Source organism: Apodemus sylvaticus, chromosome 10, assembly GCF_947179515.1.
Source record: "Apodemus sylvaticus chromosome 10, mApoSyl1.1, whole genome shotgun sequence".
NCBI classification, from domain to species: Eukaryota; Metazoa; Chordata; class Mammalia; order Rodentia; family Muridae; genus Apodemus; species Apodemus sylvaticus.
In genome coordinates this window covers 28,613,478-28,633,283 of record NC_067481.1, presented here as the reverse complement: position 1 = coordinate 28,633,283, position 19,806 = coordinate 28,613,478, and the positions used below count along the sequence as shown (strand labels likewise).

The following is a 19,806-nucleotide window of genomic DNA, read 5'->3' as shown; positions in this document are numbered from 1 at the left end:
CCCTCTTCTGGTGTATCTGAAGACAGAAACAATGAAATAAAGAAATATTTAAAAAAATATTTTTAAAAAAATTGAAAAGAAAAAAGAAAATGCTGGGCAGTAGTTGTGCATGCCCTTAATTTCAACACTTGGGAGGCAGTGGCAGGCACATTTCTGAGTTCAAGGCCAGTTTGGTCTACAGAGTGAAGACAAACAGGGCTACACTGAGGAAAAAAACAAAACAAAAGAATACAATAAAAACAAAATAAAAATTCTTAAATAAACAGACCTGCCTCACTAAGGTGAGGCAAAGTGTTATCTGAGAGCACAAAGAAGCTGTGTTCCACAGATAGCCAAGGTTGTACCTCATGCTGCAGCTGTACTTGATAATGTGCAAGATTCATCCAGGTGGTACTAGTTTTCAAGGCATGAAGGGGTCATGAATAGCAGCTGAGCCGTGGCACTGTGAGAGGCCATGGAAGGCCATTGGTGACAGTGCAGACTCAGTTGTACCTGATGACCCAGGGATCAGACAAGGAATTGAGGCTTGGAGAAGTGATAGCAGACCTTTGGTGGAGCACACAAGATCATGTGTGGATCCCAGACATTGGAATGTGAAGCTGCAACATTGAATCTGCCTTGGAGACCCCAAGATTTTTGAGATGCCAGAACCATGGGATATCTGCTGAGAAAAAGCTGCTAATAGGAAGTGGAACCAGCCCAGGAAAAGAAACTTGTCAGTCAACAAAGATGAAAAAGGAATTGGAGATCTGAAGACTACTTAAACATCAGACAGACATGGATTTGCAGAGTTTGAATTTTACCCAGCTGGTTTCCTGTCTTGATTCCAGAATTACAGGTAAGTGATTGGATGGATCTCAGAAGAGACTTTGTACTTAGGACTTTTAACGTTGTTGATACTGGTATAAAGTATGGAGTCTTTGGACGTTATACTGAATATACATTTTTATTATATTATGGTCATATGTGGCCCCCATAGAGTCACATGTTTGAGTAAGCCAACGGGGGCCAGGGAGTGGAATGTGATGATTTGTCTGTGCTTGGATCAGGGAGTGGCACTAGTGTAAGGTGCTGCCCTGTTGGAGTAGGAGTGTCACTGTGGTTTGAGACCCTCATTGTAGCTGCCTGGAAGCCAGTATTCTCCTAGTGGTCTCCAGATGAGGATTAGAACTCAACTTCTCTTTCACCATGCCTGTCTAGATGCTACCATGTTCCTGCCTTGATGATACGGGACCGACCGTCTGAACCTTGAAGCCAACCCCAATTAAATGTCTTTATAAGAGCTGCCTTGAGAAGGGCGGTGGTGACACATGTCTATAATCCCAGCACTCTGGGAGGCAGAGGCAGGCAGATTTCTGAATTCTAGGCCAGCCTGGTCTACAGAATGAGTACCAGGACAGCCAGGGCTATACAGAGAAATCATGTCTTGAAAAAACCAAATCCAAAAAAAAGGCCTGCCTTGGTAAAGTGTCTATTCATAGCAGTAAAATCCTAACCAAGATAACTTATTTAAAAAAAGATTTATTTATGGCACCAACAGCACAGGGCTGTGGCCTCTTCCAAGGAGGGTGAACACTTGCTGTAGCGGGGTTCCGCCTACAGGGGCAGTATTGAGTCATTTCAGCAGCTATGCCACTTCTGGCTGTGTGACCATAAGCCATGCAGGCCTCTAACTGTCTCTGAATTCATTTGTAAAAGGAGGACGGATGAGTCAGGAACAAATGAAATGACACACACAGACTCTGAAGGGATGACGTGAATTGCTTCGTGATACAAAACCGAGAACCTTTCTCTCCTTCCTCCCCAGGGTCAGCTGTGCAGTTCTCATCCCCATTCCCAGTTACCCAGCGTCCGGCATACAGCAATAGCAAATAAACACGAGCTGGTTTTGTTTGTGGCAGAATGAAGTAGCCAGGAATGAAGGGCCTTGCCTCTTTCCAAAGCAGCTATCACTCTGTCCCTCTATATAAATGCAGCAGACATGCTGGAGAGATGGCCCCAGTCCTTAAGAGCACTGATTGTTCTATCAAAAGTCCTGAGTTCAATTCCCTGCAACCACATGGTATGCACAACCATTTGTAATGAGATCTGATGCCCTCTTCTGGTGTATCTGAAGACAGCTACGGTGTACATTAAATAAATGATACAGTTAGGTTTTTTGTTTTTATTGTTGTTTGTTTGTTTGTTTGTTTGTTTAAACTTTTGGGCAGTGGTGCAGCATACGTTTAATCTCAGAACTTGGGAAGCAGAGACAGGCAGATTTCTCAGTTCGAGGTTAGCCTGGTCTACAGAGTAAGTTTCATGACAGCCAGGGCTACACAGAGAAACCCTGTCTCAGCAAAAAGAAAGAAAGAAAGAAAGAAAGAAAGAAAGAAAGAAAGAAAGAAAGAAAGAAAGAAAGAAAGAAAGAAAGAAAGAAAGAAAGAAAGAAGAAAGAAAGAAAGAAAGAAGAAGGAAGGAAAGAAAGAAAGAAAGAAAGAAAGAAAGAAAGAAAGAAAGAAAGAAAAACTCAGCAGACAAGCACTTTTGCCCCTGAATGGCTCCGCAGCCCCCTCTGCTGTCCATTAAGTGTTCCTCACCCCAGCTAAGGTCAAATTAGAAGAGGGAGGACAGTCACCTGCTTGGGAGGATGACTGGAAATGACCCTTCCACATGGCAGGAGGGGAGACTGAGAAAGAGCCCTGAGATACATATATCTCCCCGCATCTCTCTTTCTCTCTCTCTGTCTCTCTCTCATAAACACACACATATACAGAGAGAGAGAGAGAGAGAGAGAGAGAGAGAGAGAGGAGAGAGAACTGGGTATAGTGGCAAATCCCTGTGATCTCAGCCATCAGGAGGCTAAGACAAGAGGGCAATGAGTTTAAGGGTGGCTTGTGCTACATAGTGGAATATGTTTGTGTGTGTGTGTGTGTATGTATGTTCCAGCCCCACACTGGTGCAGTGCCACCACCTCAGAAGTTGACCTGTTCCTTCCTACAATCTTCTCTGGTGTGAGCGGGAGTCATATGCCCATCCCTGAGGGTGAGTATAACTCCAGTATCTTTCATTCATCTCTGCAGTGAAAGATCAGCTAATTCTTGCTGTGACACTGAAATTCCTACAGTTTAAATAAAGCTCCTTCCTGGCCAGGAGGAACAAGATCTGCATCCACTCAAATGGCTTTGACCAGCATGAAAAGCTCTAGAGCCCAGGGGCTGAAAACTGAGTTATTAAAATAAACTTTCAGGGTTTGGAGAGACGGCTCAGGAGTTAAGAGCACTGGATGCTCCTGCAGAGGACCAGGGTTCAATTCCCGGCAGTGACTTGACAATTCCTGACTATCTATAACTCCAGTTCCAGGGATCCAGATCTTCTGGCCTCCCTGGCCATCAGGCACTTGGTGCACAGATATATGAGCAGTCAAAACACCCATACACAGAAATAATAAATACTATAATGGTAACAGAGCACTTTAAAAATCTATCAATGTTTCATTCAGTATAGTGCAATAAGTCATAAACTGTACAACAAGCCAGCAGGTGACAGGACACACTGTTCACATGCCTGTAATTCCACTATGCAGTCTGACAGGGCAGGATGGAGAATTCTCGGTCAAGTACCTGGGCCTGGAGTAATCACAGCCTGGCAGGGATGGCTGAGGGGAAGTGATTCCTGCACAACTATGGGAACCTGAGTTTGGATTCCCAGTACACAGGCAACAAGCTGATCACGGTAACATAAATTTCTTATTAACCCAGTGCTGGTGGGTGGATGCCAGAGATTCTCTGTCCAGCCAGCTTCCCTGAAATGGTAAATTCTGGGTTCAATAAGAGACAGAGGCCTTGTCTCAAAATACATACATACATACATACATACATACATACATACCTTTCTTCATACATACATACATACATACATACATACATGTAGCAAATGGAAGAGAAGCGGGTGACTCAGCAGCCCTCCAACCTCCACATGTAACCATGAGAGGGTGCGCACATGCAGAACACACGTGCCCATGGTCCCAGCTTCACTGCAGTGACAATCATGCTGACTAAAAGCACCTTGGGGGACACAGGAGTTGATACTGCTCACAGCCCCAGCTGACAGCTCACTCTGCAGGGAGGTTACAGTAGCTGGAGCTTTGAATCAGCCGCTCCCATCCCAGCCAAGAGCACAGAGAAAAGACTGCAGGTTAGGTAGGGAACAGAACTTTCACAGGCTTGCTAGCTCAGTCTGTGGGGCTGGGTGTCTGAGCATCCCCATCCTGGGCCTGGAGCAATCCTGGACAGCTGCTGGCCTTCAGTCAACCTGTGAAGCCAGAAGAAGCCGGTTCTGCTGTCACTGGAGGAAGCAGCAGAGGCAGCACCAGGGTAGATGAACTGACCAGCGAGAGTGAATGGCAAGGAGGTAGAAGGCAAAGCTTGCTTCTCTCAGCTCCCTTTATCTGAGCTGCTACCAGAGGTGCCACTCACGTTTAGGGCGGGCCTTCACCCTCCAGTCAATACAAGAGAACTGCCATGGTCCTGCCCACAGGCTAGTCTGATGGAAACAGTCCTCATCGAGGCTCTTCCCTGTGATTCTAGGCTTGATAAAGTTGACAAAACTAACAAAAAATTATATATACAATGCCCACACATATAACATACACACACATATACAACACATATATAACACACATACATCCCATAAATATATACATACATACATACACACACACACACACACATATATATATACAGGGTACATACAAATACATATGAAATACACAAATATACAAACATTGTCCCAAGCTTAATTTGCCCAGCTTCTCCCACAGGTTACATTCTCTTGTGTTCACTGATGGTTACATGTTGTGAAAAATACCAAGATCAGGAAATGACTTGGGTACAAACTATAATTCTACCATATTTTATGTCATATATTTTCCCCTACACACATCCTTTCTCTTTTTGTATTTGTGTGAGTTGTATTTGTTTGTTCCTTTGTTTGAGGAAGGGTCTCACTGTGTAACCCTGGCTGTCCTGGAACCTAACGTGTAGACCATGCCAACCAGGTTGGCCTGGAACTCACAGAGATCCACTTGCTTCCCCTTCCTAAGTGCTAGAATCAATGCATGCATCACCATGCCAGGGTCACTTGTGGAAACGTATGTAACCACTGCAGCAATTAAAATGCATGATAACAGGAAGGTTCAGCATACAGAGCGAGTTCCAGAATGGCCAGTGCTACACATGATACACACAACACGCACGCGCGTGTGCGCACACACACACACACACACACACACACACTGCACCCAATACAAAGCAGTCACACTTCCTTGAATCTCTCTCTGGTACACACCCTACCCAGTAGCAAGCAGGCCTCCACCTCTTAGTCTTGTCTCCATCTCTGTCTTAGGAGGAGTGTGAAGCCCAGCTCCCCAGGCTCTGTGCCCTTTCCTCAGGTGCTTGTTGATAATGAGGCAAGGCCACTTTCCAGCCACCATTCTGTGGAATGGGGAGAAGTCAGCACTCCCTAGGGATGAGGGACAGGAGGACAGGATTTTGTGGTCACTAACACAGGGAAGCACTGTATCAGAGAAGGGTGAAGCAGTTTCCTTCTGTGGCAGACTCCTCAGCTCCTCACCTCAGGTGAGTCAGGGATTTTCAGTGTGAGCGGATCACATTGGCCTTTTCCAGATTTACTTGAGTGGGGAATGTTCCCACCAGCCCTTTATAGGAGTCAGAGTTCTCTAGAGGAACCGAAATGATACAATGACTCTCTCTATAGAAAAGGGATTTATTGGAATGGCTTCCAGGCTGGAGTTCAGCTAAGCTTACAATGGCTGTCTACCAATGGGGAGTCCAAGAATAGAGTACTCAGTCAGATCACAAGGACGGATGTCTCCACTGGTCTTCAGTGTGCACCAAAACCCTGAAGAAGTAAAATCTAATGACAATAAGGAATGGATTTTCTCAGATTCAAGGTGTATCTTCCTGCCTCAAAAGATCTCTGTTAATGGTGGGTCTTACTGCATCAATTGTTTATGAAAAAAAATCCCTCATAGGTGAACCCAGTCAGTTGGATTTTAATCAATGCCAGATGCATTGAGTTGACAACCAAGAGTAAGCATCATATTATGGGAATGGGGTGGGGTGGGGTGGGAATGTATTTTGAAATATGCTGTTTGGGGTATTGACTTTGGTCCTTATAATGTTTACTTTATGTTGAATCTATGTTTTGCACACATGTGTATGTGTATCACATGCCTTGGGACTGGTGCAGAGAATCAAACTGAAGACCCGGAGAAGAGCAGCAGGTGCTCTTAACCACTTCAGCATCCCTCAAGGGAGCTAAATTACTTTCATTCTTTTCTTGTCAGGATTATTCCAGAGGTTTGTTCTCTGGTGCTCTCCCTCTCTCTCTCCCTCTCCCTCCCCATTTCTCTCCCCCTCCCTCCCCCTCTCCTCCTCCCTCTACTACTTCCCTTTTCTGAGCACTAGGTCAGCTCAAAGCCCTGGTCCTACCCAACTCTGGTGTGTTAACTGAGCCCCTATTTTGAGGCTGGGCCCCATAGGTGGAGGGAAGTTGGGAAGGTCTTGCCCTGTCACTCTGTCCTTACACACAGAAGCTCAGTGGCCCCTTGCAGGGATGAAGGACACCTGTGTTGTGGGCACACTCACCTTGAACTTTGGCCTATTACTCTCCAAGGAGTAAGCGCCAATGAGGTAAGCCAGTCTTCTGTGACTGTGGGAGGACCCTATGGGCAGAGGCTTATCCCTGGACATGGTGGTTGGAGGGAGGGAGATTCTGAGACCCACTGTCTAGAACAATTTCTGAGCAGAGACAAGCCTACAGTTCTTTGTGAGACAGAGATTCCTGTTCCCAATCTGGCCTCAAACTGGCTCTGTAGCCTTCAATATTTCTGGCCTCTCTTGAGTTCTGTCATGCTGGATAAGCACCACTGGTTTACACACACCTACCTGATTTATGGCCATGTTGGAGAAGCATTCTCATACCTGAGACCCAACTCCCAGGCTTTGAGCCCTGACCTCTGACCTCTGTCTTTTTTCTTCCACAGGGTGTAAACACATTCGACAGTTTGTAAGTATGGGACTTTGTCAACAATTGTCAATAAGGCAGGGGAATGGGTATGAGCTCAGATTCTGCCCTGGATAAGGGGACAGACACCTAATTCCTATCACTTTTGTTGAAAACATAGCCCCTCTCACCTTACCTAACCTCAGGATCTGCAGTCTGGAACTGCTGCTAATCCCCAACCTTTCACAGCTGGGGGAGGGGAGTCACATGGGCAATGTCCCACTGCTGCCTCCCATGGAAGATCAGCACCATGACCATTCTGCCTGAGGAACCATGGCATCCTGCCCTGATGAACTCTGACCTCAGGCCTCAAGTCCAGACCCAGATTCTTCCCAGTGAACCCAGAATGGAACTGTACCCCAAAACCACTAAGAGTGGCTTGCAACCTGAGGGTCTAAGAGTCTAAGGAAGCAAGGACCCTTTGGTTGGACCCTCTGATGCCAACAGTATCTTCCCATGTCTCTTCATCCTGACTAGAAGCTGCCCCAAAGAATTCACATGCTGTGACAATGAATGCTGCCCAGAAAGAAACTTCTGGGATCCTGCAAATGACCTCTTCAGGTAACCTGGGAGTCACCACCTCTGGGCATCATTTTCTGAAGGCTGGGTCCACCAGAGACAAGGTGGGAGTGGGTGATGGAGGGAGTTTGGCAAGGGAACATGTCCTAGTTACTCATGACAACCCCCTCCCCCTCCCTAGTGTCCTGTTCATCATCCTATTGGTCACGGTTGAGCTCTTGTTCATCTGTGGGGTAGTGGAGTGCTTCTGTCCCAATTGTGGAATAGAGCAGCATGACGACAGAACAGGGGATCAACAGACTACCTGAGAATCTCCATCCATTGCTCCCCTAGAGAGCATTTGGGTTACCTCCTTGGATCCCCCACCACGCTACAGTCAGGTGCATCTTTCTGTCCCAATACCTAATGTGCTTCATAGCCAGCTGTTGAACATGTTGTCATAATGGGTTGGGGAAGGGGGATAATGGATAGGCAGTGACTCTGCCAACCCTATTTGCCATTCTTTGGCTCCAGATTCTAAATAAAACAAGTATCCCTTTACCCCTGCAGGTTGTTCTGAATCCAGTTCCCACAGAACCACCTCCTCCGTACTGCCTCAGGCCTGAGGGCCCTGCTGGTCAGATGAGAAGGAATGCCTATGCAACCCTGTGAGCTCCCTCATACACAGACCTCTTAGAGCAAGTGAGGACCCTGGAATGACTGCTGATCCCATCATGTCTCTTGTGCTTTCGTTTATTGTTACTATACACCCCTGGCCCAACCCCTTCCATCATGAGAGCTAATCTGGGTCCAGAATCTCTGTCCCACACTCAAGGTGTTGACAATTGTCAGAATTGGCAGCACATGTAGGGGATGCAGAGAGATCATTGCTAGTGGACTGCCAACCTTGACTGGAGAGCTCCCTCCACCATCATACAGAATCACTTCTATGCCTGGAAGAGATTGAAGACTGAACAGCACAGACTCCGAGCCATCTTCCAACCATACCTGGGCAGAGAGGGCCTTGCTGTCCCTCTATAGCAATGTGAGAACCCAGGGACTGAGTGTCAGCAGCTGACTGCAGTGTAGGGATGGAGACAAGGTCAGAGGCTGAAGAAACACTTCCAGCTTCTTCCATTGGTGACTGACTGCACTGACACCTGCTGCGGGGACTGAGCATCCAAGATGTGATGAAGGCTTCGACCTTCAGCTTCCTGGGACTTGGGGGCACTAAAGAAATGAACAGGAAAGCTCCCACAATTCTATTCCAGTCCTGTGACCTGCTTTCCTGGGAGACCAGAACTTGACTAACCATGGGACTCTTAGGGAAATACAAGCCAGAAAACAGCCTCTTACGAGAAGGTAGGGGAGGGAGAAAGCCTGGATAAGCAGGCATGGTTAGACTCCTGTGGAGTGAGGCACACAACGATGCAGATGAGCATCTTCTGGTGCTCTGGACCAGAAAGGCTGTGAAACCCTGGTCCACATCCATTGACTTTGGGAACTTGTTCTGTAAGACAGGCACACATCCCCTAATGATGAAGAATCTGTCATGCCAACGTACATTGTGTCTGTCTTATTGGGAGAAAAAAAATTACATAGCAGGTTTGTAAAGTACATGCAATTGTTACATTTTTATAAATGTGTCTTTGTATGTTTCTTTGCCTGTCTATTAAGATCTGGAAGAGCCAGGTGCTGTGGTGTAGTTCCAAGTTAGTCAGAAATCTGAGGCAGGAGGATTACAGGTCTGAATCTAGCCAGAGTTACAATGAGTTAAGCCATAGTGAGAGGGTGTCTGAGAACATAGCTCAGTGGTAGAGAATTTGCCTAGCATGTGCAAGATCTGGAAGTAAGTCCCCAGCTGCTGCTCCAACAACTCTAGTACTGTATGACAGCTACTGGGAGCAGTGAGCCGGTGGCTAGCTTGAGAGGACTCTAAAGAAAAAAAAAAACTCTCCTGCAGGGCAGTGGTGGCTCACACCTGTAATCCCAGCACTCTGGGAGGCAGAGACAGGTGGATTTCTGAGTTCAAGGCCAGCCTGGTTTATAGAGTAAGTTCCAGGACAGCCAGGGCTACAGAGAGAAACCCTGTCTGGAAAAAACCAAATCCAAAAAAACCAAAAAAAAAAAAAAAAAAAATTCTCCTACCTGGAGGTAGTGGCATATGCCTTTAATTCCCAGCACTCAGGAGCAGAGGCAGGCAGATCTCTGAGTTCAAGGCCATCCTGGTCTACAGATTGAGTTCCAAGACGGCCAGGGCTATACAGAAACCCTGTCCTGAAAAACAGAAAATCATGCCAGGCAGTGGTGGGACATGCCTTTAATCCCAGCATTTGGGAGGCAGACGCAGGAGGATTTATGAGTTTTAGGCCAGCCTGATCTACAAAGTGAGTTCCAAGACAGCCAGGTCTACACAGAGAAACCCTGTCTTGAAAAACAAACAAACAAAAAAAGATTAGACCTTTACAAGCCAAGAATGTATAGACTATCCCCTCCTCTGCTTGTTCTGTGTGATTTTCTTTTACTTTTTTCTTTTTCTTTCTTTCCTTTTTGTTTTTGTTATTTTCTTTTTTCAGAAGATTTATTTATTTACACTCTAGCTGTCTTCAGACACTCCAGATGAGGTCCTCAGATCTCATTATAGATGGTTGTGAGCCACCATGTGGTTGCTGGGATTGAACCCCTGACCATCAGGAGAGCAGTCAGTGCTCTTAACCACTGAGCCATCTCTCCAGGCCCCCATTTTGTTTTTCAAGACAAGGTTCTCTGTATGGCCCGAACTATCCTGGCACTCGACTCTGTAGACCAGGATCACTTGCTTCTGCTTCTTAATTGCAGTGATTAAGGGTGTGTCCCACCAGGCCCAGCTTGGACATACATTGCTGATTCCATTTTGAGAAGAGCTGGGAGGGAGGATGTAGCAATCTGCTTAAGCCCTGCAGCTTTTTGTGTGCAAAACTTGACAAAGCCTCAGTAACATCTGTAGGCAAGCCTACAAGGCATTAAAAAAAAAAAAGGTTGGTTGAGGGCCTGGCCATTGTGAGTGAGGCCATCCCTGGGCTGGTGGTCCTGGGTTCTATAAGAGAGCAATTTGAGCCTGGCATACTGGCACATGCCTTTAATATCAGGTCTGGGACAGAGGGAGGCTGGTGACTGTGTGAGTTTAAGGCCAGCCTCAAACAAATGGAATGTTCTAGGACAGCCAGAGAAACCCCCTCAGAAGACAAAGGGGGTAGAGAAAGTGTTAAGTTTCTCTGCCCCCCTGTCTGTCACCAACCCCAATGGCTCAGGGTCAGGTAGACTCTGGACTTTCACAGATATTCCAGTCTCTGCCTGTGAACTACAGTGAACTTGTGTCTACAGTGAACTTCCCCCTTCATCATACCTAGCAGAGGTCATGTGCTTTCTCTTTTATTTGTTTAATGCAGAGAGAGAGAGAGAGAGAGAGAGAGAGAGAGAGAGAGAGAGAGAGAATGAACAGTCCCTCATGACCTCTGCATCAGATGCTGCATCCACTTCACAACCTGTCTGATTTCCTGTCCTGATTCCTTCTGTTATAGATTATAACGTGGAGGAGATGTAAATCAAATAAACCTTTTTTGCTCCACTTGCCTTGGTCATGGTGTTTTGTCCTAGCAATAGTAATCCTAACCAGGACATCCTCCTAGCCTCCCACCTCCCATTGTGAGCACCATCTGCTGCTCTGGTCCAGGTGTGTCAGCCTCCATACTGGCCGTTCTCTAAGCCTTCCCGACCCCCGACATTCATGCCTTCAGACCCAACTTCCTGACTTCAGTGTAACTCCAACCTTCTCACATCAAATGTCTACCTGACTCTCCCTCCATCCTGCTCATCAAGGAAGAATCCAGACTCAGGGTGATTTGGGTTTTTCCCCAAGAACCAGCACTGTGTGAGTGGTCTCACTTTCAGACACACCAGAAGAGGGCATCAGATCCCATGACAGATGGTTGTGAGCCACCGTGTGGTTGTTGGGAATTAAACTCAGGACCTCTAAAGAGCAGTCAGGGCTCTTATGGGCTGAACCATTTCTACAGCCTGGCATTTCTAATTAATGTTTAGGTAAATAAAGCGTGTGAAGATTTGAGCATCTTAAAACCCTAGCCAAGTGTATCTCCTCCTATTTCATTTATTTATTTGTTTATTTATTTATTTATTTGTTTATTTATTTATTTATTTATTTATTTCAACACCAAACAACGTTTGGGTCTTAAGGAAGTAAGCAAGCACAAGCTACAGGACAGATGGATTTGTAAGGCTTACCCTACAGAGTTTACCTAAGGCTTAAAGGAGTGAGTGTCCTGGATGGTCTTGAGAATATATATATATATATATATATATATATATATAAATACCAGGTATTATATATATATGAAAGTCTACCTGGTATTTATGGATGCTGATGTCACATACCTGTATAGGTGTTTTCCCTTTTTCTTAACCTTTATAGCACAACATGACAGAATTCCATACTCCCTAACTAGCTGGGAGTGATTTAGTGACTTAGTGAGGCAGGTCTGTTTTGTAGCCCTGTTTGTCTTCACTCTGTACACCAGGCTGACGGTGAGCTCAGAAATCTGCCTGCCTCTGCCTCCCAAGTGTTGGGACTAAGGGAGTGCACCACCAACTGCCTGGCTTTTTCCTTTTTCTTTTCAATGTTTTTTAAAAAAATATTTAAAATATTTATTTATTTCATTGCTGCTGTCTTCAGATACACCAGAAGAGGGTATAAGATCACCATTAGAGATGGTGGTGAGGTACCATGTGGTTGCTGGGAATTGAACTCAGGACCTTTAGAAGAGCAGTCAGTGCTCTTCACAGCTGAGCCATCTCTCCAGCCCAAAGATATATTTTTATTTTATGTCTGTGAGTACACTGTCAGTGTCTTCATACACACCGGAAGAGGGCATGGGATCACTGTACAGAAAGTTGTGAGCCACCATGTGGTGCTGGGAATTGAACTCAGGACCTCAGTAGCTGCTGAGTTCTACTGCTTCTGGAGATGGAACATGGCCTTCCTTATTCTATTTACAGCTCTTTGTTTCCCAACTTTCTGCCTAAACTTGGCTGTCCTGGAACTTGCTCTGCAGATCAACCCTGAACTCAGAGACCTGCATGCCTCTGTCTCCTGTAATTAAAGGCGTGTACCAGCATGCCTGAAATTAAGCTTTTCTTCACTTAGAACCTGCTTTGCTCAGGCAGGCCTTGAACTCATAGATCTGTGTGGCTTTGTCTCCTGGGATTAAAGGTGTGTACTCTATACCTGGACCTAAATTAAGCTGGGCAGGATCTCGCTCCCAAATCCCTTAATCTGCTCTCTCCAAGAGCATAGGATTCAGCTCCATTTCACTTCCTGATGCCCTGCTAATACTGGAACCATATATTTTATATTTTTCCTTTCTTAGCATGAATACTTAACCAGAGAACAAAGTTTCTGCTGGGCTTTTTGAGACTTCCTTTGTCAATGCAACTAATTTAAATCTCATCACCTTCACCTTAGGCAGACTCTTCAGACCAGGGCAAAAAGTCACCACATTCTTCACCACAATAATACAAAAGTAGTTTCTAAACTACATACTGAAATTTTTCACTGAAATGGCTTGGTCTAGTTTCTCACAATTGAAATCATTCTCACTAACAAAGTCTTCCACATTCCTACTAGGCTGGCCCATTAAGCGCTACATAAAACATTCTTTTGCTTTCCAAATCCAAAGTCCCAAAATCTACTTTCTTTCAAACAAAACCATGGTCAGGCCTATCACAGCAATACCCCAATTCTAGTACAAGTTTTTGTCTTAGTTAGGGTTTTACTGCTGCTAGCAGACACCATGTCCAAGACAACATCATTGCTTGTGTTGAATCAATTGTCACCATATTTTCAATTTTTATCTTAAAGGGTTTTTTTTTGTTTTTTGTTTTATATTTTTTTGTTTTTTTATATTGGGTGGTGCAGGCACACACCTTTAATCCCAGACTTTGGATGCAGATGGAGGTGGATCTCTTAAATTGAAGGTCACAGACTGACTTTCAGGACAACCAGAGTTACACTGAGAAACCCTGACTTGAAAAAATAAAACTGACCAGAGTGAGCAGAGATCCTGAATTCAAACTCCCAGAAACCAAATGAAGTCTCACAACCATCAGTTCAACTACAGTATTTTCATTTACATAAAATAAATAAAAAAAGAAAATCTAAAATGATAACAAAAGATATTTTAATTATATTTATTCATTTATTCTCTCTCTGTCTCTCTCTTCCTCCTCCCCCCATGTGTGTGTATGTGTGTGTGTGTGTGTGTGTGTGTGTGTGTGTGTGTGTTTGCAGGCAAGTGCATGGAGTTGACTTTCTCCTTCTACTACATGGGTCCCAGAGATCAAATTAAGGTTTTCATAGCTGTATGTGGTGGCACAGGCCTTTTATCACTGAATTCAGGATGCAGAGGTAGGGGGATCTCTGTGAGCGGGTGGATAATCTGGTCTACAGAATGAGTGCCAGGAAAGCCAGGCTATATACAGAGACCATGTGTCAGAAAACAATTCCAACAAAGAAAACAAAGCAAAATTCTGGTTTTCATGATTGTTGGTAAGCACATTCACACAGCCAATCACCTGGCTGGCCTACTGGTTTGTTTTGTTTGAAATGTATTTGTTTCCTTTTTATGTGTCTGAGTATTTATGGAATAGATGTATGTGCACCCTATGCATGCCTTGTGTCTTCAGAGTTCAGAAGCCGGCAGCATCTAGAACTGGAGTTTCAGGTGCCTTTGATCCACCTTGTATACAGATGCTGGAAACAGAATCCAGGGCCAAGGACATCTGCTCTCCAACTCTGAGTCATCTTTCCAGACTGTTCCCCCTCCCAACTCACACAGGGTTTCTTTGTGTAGTCTTGGCTGAACTTGCTCTGTAGACCAGGCTAGCCTCAGTAAACCACCTGGCTCTTGTCTCTGGAATGCTGGGATTTAAAGGCTTGTGCTACCAACAGCTGGATTTTTTTTTTTTAATTCAATCCTGGCTGGCCAGGATCTTGCTAATTATATCCTACTAACTTTGAACTCACAGAGATTTGCCTTCTTATCCTTGGTGGGATTAAAGGTTGGGCAACCACACCCTACTCTAACCATTATTTAAGCACAGCACAGCAGAGGGACATATAGAGAGTTCTGCTCCATCCAACCTACAACGTTGGCAAATCAATCTCTTCTAAACTCCCAATTCCCAATTCCTCAAACTCAAGCAAGGCCAGATTTTCTCCACTTCCCTTTTCTGAGCTCTAGGTCAGCTCAAAGCCCTGGTCCTGCCCAGCTCTGGTGTGTTAACTCAGTCCCCATCTTGAGGCTGGGCCCCTTAGGTGAAGGGAAGTTGGGAAGGTCTTGCCCTGTCACTCTGTCCTTCCACACAGAAGCTCAGTGGCCCCCTTGCAGGGATGAAGGTCTCCTGTGTTGTGGGCACACTCACCTTGATCTTTGGCCTACTTTCTACTCTCCAAGGAGTAAGTACCAATGAGGTAAGCCAGTCTTCTGTGACTTTGGGAGGACCCTATGGGGTAGTGGCTTCCCTGGACATGGTGGTTCAAGGTAGGGAAAGTTTGAGACCCACTGTCTGGAACAATTTCTGAGCAGAGACTAGCCTACAGTTCTTTGTGAGACAGAATTTCTTGCTCCCAATCTGGCCTCAAACTGTCTCTGTAGCCTTGAATAGCTCTGTGTTCTGTTGAGTTCTGTCATGATGGACAAGCACCACTAGTTTACACACACCTACATGATTTATCTCTATGTTGGAGAAGCATTCTTATACCTGAGACCCAACTCCCAGACTTTGAGCACTGACCTCTGCCTTTTTTTTTCCTTCCACAGCATGTAAACACATGTGACAGCTTGTAAGTATGGGACTTTGTCTAGAATTGTCAGTAAAAGGAAAGCAGGGTGGGGGTGGGGGAACCTGCCTGTGCTCAGATTCGGCCCTGGATAAGGGGTCTGACACCTAATTCCTATCACTTTTGCTGAAACCATAGCCTCTTTCAGCTTACCCAACCTCAGGATCTGCAGTCTGGAACTGCTGCTAATCCCCAACCTTTCACATCTGGGGGAGGGGGAGTCACATGGGCAATGTCCCACTGCTGCCTCCCATGGAAGATCAGCACCATGACCATTCTGCCTGAGGAACAATGGCATCCTGCCCTGATGAACTCTGACCTCAGGCCTCAATCCAGACCCCAATTCCTCCCAGTGAACCCAGGCTGAAACTGTACTCCCATTAAGGGTGGTTTGCAACCTGAGGGTCTAAGAGTCTAAGGAAGCAAGGACCCTTTGGTTGGACCCTCTGATGCCAACAGTATCTTCCCATGTCTCTTCATCCTGACTAGAAGCTGCCCCAAAGGATTCACATGCTGTGACAACGAATGCTGCCCAGAAAGAAATGTCTGGGATCCTGTCAATTACCCCTTCAGGTAAGCCGGGCGTCATCACTTCTGGGCATCATTCACTGAGGGCTGGGTCCACCAGAGACAAGGTGGAAGTGGGTGATGGAGGGGGTTTGGCAAGGGAGTATGGCCTAGGTACTCATGACAATACCTTCTCCCTCCCTAGGTTCATGTTCATCATCTTATTGATTATGGTTGCCCTCTTGTGCATCTGTGGGCTACTACTGGAGTGCTTCTGTCCCAATTGTAGAATAGAACAGCATGACATCAGAACAGGGGATCATCAGGCCACCACAGAACCACCCTTCACTGCTCCCCTAGAAAGCATTTGTGTCAGCTCCTTGGATCGCCCCCCAGGCTACAGTCAGGTGCGTCTTTCTGTCCTAATACCTAATGTGTTTCATGGCCAGCTGTTGACCATGTTGTCATACTGGGTTGGGGAAGGGGGATAATGAATAGGCAGTAGCTCTGCCAACCCTATTTGCCATTCTTTGCCTCCAGACTCTAAATAAAACAAGTGTCCCTTTTCTCCTGCAGGTTGTTCTGAATCCAACTCCCACAGAACCACCTCCTCCCTACAGCCTCAGGCCTGAGAGCCCTGCTGGTCAGATGAGAGGGAATGCCTATGCAACCCTGTGAGCTCTCTCACACACAGACCTCTTGGATCAAGCCCAGGGATCTTGGAATGACTGCTGGGCCCCATCATGTGTCTTGTACTTTGATTTAATTTATTGTTTTTATACACCGCTGCCCACTCCCCTTTTGTCTTGAGAGCTAAGCTGGGTCTAGAATCTCTGTCCCACACTCAAAAGGTTGTTGACAGCTTTAAGAATTGGAAGTGCCTGTAGTGGATGCAGAGAGATCATTGCTAGTGGACTGCCAACCTTGACCTGACAGCTCACCCCGCCATCCTACAGAAGCACTTCTGTGCCTGGAAGAGATTGAAGACTGAACAGCACAGACTCTGAGCCATCTTCCAACCACACCTGGGCAGAGAGGGCCTCGCTTTCCCTCCCCCTCCCTAGGTTCCTGTTCATCATATTATTTATCATGTTTGCCCTCTTGTTCATCTATGGGCTACTACTGGAGTGCTTCTGTCCCAATTGTAGAAGAGATCAGCATGACATCAGAACAGGGGATCATCAGAAAACCACAGAACCACCCTTCACTGCTCCCCTAGAGAGCATTTGTGTCAGCTCCTTGGATCCTCCACCACGCTACAGTCAGGTGCATCTTTCTGTCCCAATACCTAATATGTTTCATGGCCAGCTGTTGACCATGTTGTCATACTGGGTTGGGGAAGGGGGATAATGAATAGGCAGTGGTTCTGCCAACCCTATTTGCTATTCTTTGCCTCTAGACTCTAAATAAAACAAGTATCCCTTTTCTCCTGCAGGTTGTTCTGAATCCAACTCCCATAGAACCACCTCCTCCCTACAACCTCATGCCTGAGGGCCCTGCTGGTCAGATGAGAGGGAATGCCTATGCAAGCCTGTGAGCTCCCTCACACAGAGACCTCTTGGATCAAGCCCAGGACCCTGGAATGACTGCTGATCCCATCATGTCTCTTGTACTTTGATTTAATTTAATTTATTATTTTTTTTATACACCACGGCCCCCTCCCCTTCTGTATTGAGATCTAAGCTGGGCCCAGAATCTCTGTCCCACATTCAAGGTTGTTGACAGCTTTAAGAATTGGCAGTGGCTGTAGTTGTTGCAGAGAGATCATTGCTAGTAGACTGCCAACCTTGACTGGACAGCTCACCCTGCCATCCTACAGAAGCACTTCCGTGCCTGGAAGAGATTGAAGACTGAACAGCACAGACTCTGAGCCATCTTCCAACCATACCTGGGCAGAGAGGGCCTCGCTGTCCCTCTATAGCAATGTGAGAACCCAGGGACTGAGTGTCAGAAGCTGGCTGCAGAGTGGGGATACAGAAAAGTTCAGAGGCTAAGGAAACACTTCTGACTTCTTCCATTGGTGACTGACTGCACTGACACCTGCTGGGAGGACTGAGCATCCAAGGTGTGATGAAGGCTTAGACCTTCAGCTTCTTGGGACTTGGGGCACTAAAGAAATGAACTGGAAAACTCCCAAGATTTCCTATTCCAGTCCTGGGACCTGCTTTCCTGGGAGATCAGAACTCGACTAAGTATGGAACTCTCAGGGAGATACAAGTGAGAAACAGGCTTCTGGGAGAAGGTAGGGTGGGGAGAAAGCCTGGAGAAGCAGGCATGGTTAGACTCCTATGCAGTGAGGCCAAGGAACACTTCCTTCCACTCCTCTCCTGGAATCCCCTGGAGGAAGAGGGGAGGCAGACCCCACCTTGCTCCTCCTCCTGCTGAGCCTGGGTTCCAGGTACTAGAGCTCAGACTCCTGAAGAGAAGATTTTGTCCTGTGGCTGAGGGACTGAGGACAGCCTGGAGTTTGCACTGTCTTGCGGGGTCGATGAGTAAAGGCAGTTTTGGTGCCCATGCTTTTGCACCTTACCCCTGTCTTTACTGTGTGTGCTGCAGAGGGCTGAAGGCTGAGGTCCCCGTTTCTTTTCAGACAGACCACACTACCAAAGCTTATGGCTTAGGTATGCAGGCAGGGCAGGTGTGTCTGTCTTGGACTCTCTCAGTAAACCAGGCTGGCTTCAAATTCAGGATCCCCAATAATATTCATCCCTGAGCCACCACAGAAGATAGCAGGGTGGGGGTTCCAGCTATATTCGGGCTCTAAGAACTGGGCTTTTCCCTGTAGGATGAGGTCACCTCAGCCTGTTTGTTACCTGTGTGATAATAAAAATGATATACAGGATATTGAAGATGGTATACGGTTTTCCATTCAGTAGTATGGCCTGGAGAGAGTTGCTTTCTGCAGTTCAGTGGCTGAAACGTTTTATTTTCTTTAAAATGTATGTCATTGTTTTGTTAGGGTGTCAGATTCCCTGGAACTGGTGTTCTAGATGACTATGACCTGGCATGTGGGTATTTGGTATTGAACCCCAGTTCTGCAGAGCTGCCTGTATTCTAACCATTGAGACATCTCTCCAGGCCCCTGAATGCATCTATTCCCACTCATTATAGTTCCTACTGTGGGTGAGAGTGAAGAGATGTTAGGTTTTCAGAGGTGGCCTAGCACTGTCCATTCCACCAATATTTGCAAAGCCACTACTCTACTGTTCTGTCCTGGATGTCCAGGATGATACCAGGTGCAATGCCACTTCTAAGGATAAATCTGCAGAGAGGCCCACACCAAAGCTCACAAAGATGCAGATGCACACCTCTGGCACACTGGACTGGGGGTGTGTGAAACACTGGTCCACATCCATTGACTTGTGGGAGCTAGTTCTGTTAGACATGCATCCACGCTGAACCCCCATGCCCTCAGGATGAAGGATCTATCATGCCAACATGCACTGTGTCTGTCTTATTGGGAGAAAAGATAAGTTCATAGAAGCTTTGTAAAATAAACTTAATCATTACATTTTTATAACTGGGTGTTTGTGTGTTTCTCTCCATGTGTATTAAGATCTAGAAGAGCCAGGTGCTATGGTGAAGTTCCAGGTTAGTCAGGAATTTGAGGCAGGGGGATTACAGATCTGAGTCTAGCCTGAGTTACAATGAGTTGAAATCATGGTTGTGAGGGTGACTGAGAATTTAGCTCAGTGGGAGAGAATTTGCCTAGCATGTGCAAGACCTGGAGTTAATTCCCCAGCTGCTGCTCCCACAACTCTAGTACTGTATGAGATCCTCTGGGAGCAGTAAGGAGGGGATGGACTGAGAGGATTTAAAAAAAAAGCAAAACTCTCCTC

General features: G+C 46.1%; 1 protein-coding gene and 1 pseudogene across 1 annotated transcript; both read left to right on the top strand.

The window, feature by feature from the left end:
• Positions 1–6,618: 6,618 nt before the first annotated feature.
• LOC127694363 (transmembrane protein 92-like) lies at positions 6,619–8,238 on the top strand (annotated as a pseudogene).
• A 6,772-nt stretch (positions 8,239–15,010) lies between these two features.
• LOC127695560 (transmembrane protein 92-like) lies at positions 15,011–16,645 on the top strand. The gene is made up of 5 exons (XM_052197803.1): positions 15,011–15,091; positions 15,441–15,463; positions 15,950–16,033; positions 16,173–16,374; positions 16,544–16,645. Exons 1-5 carry the CDS (start codon positions 15,011–15,013, stop codon positions 16,643–16,645), a joined length of 492 nt encoding a protein of 163 aa, XP_052053763.1.
• The last annotated feature ends 3,161 nt before the right edge of the window (positions 16,646–19,806 follow it).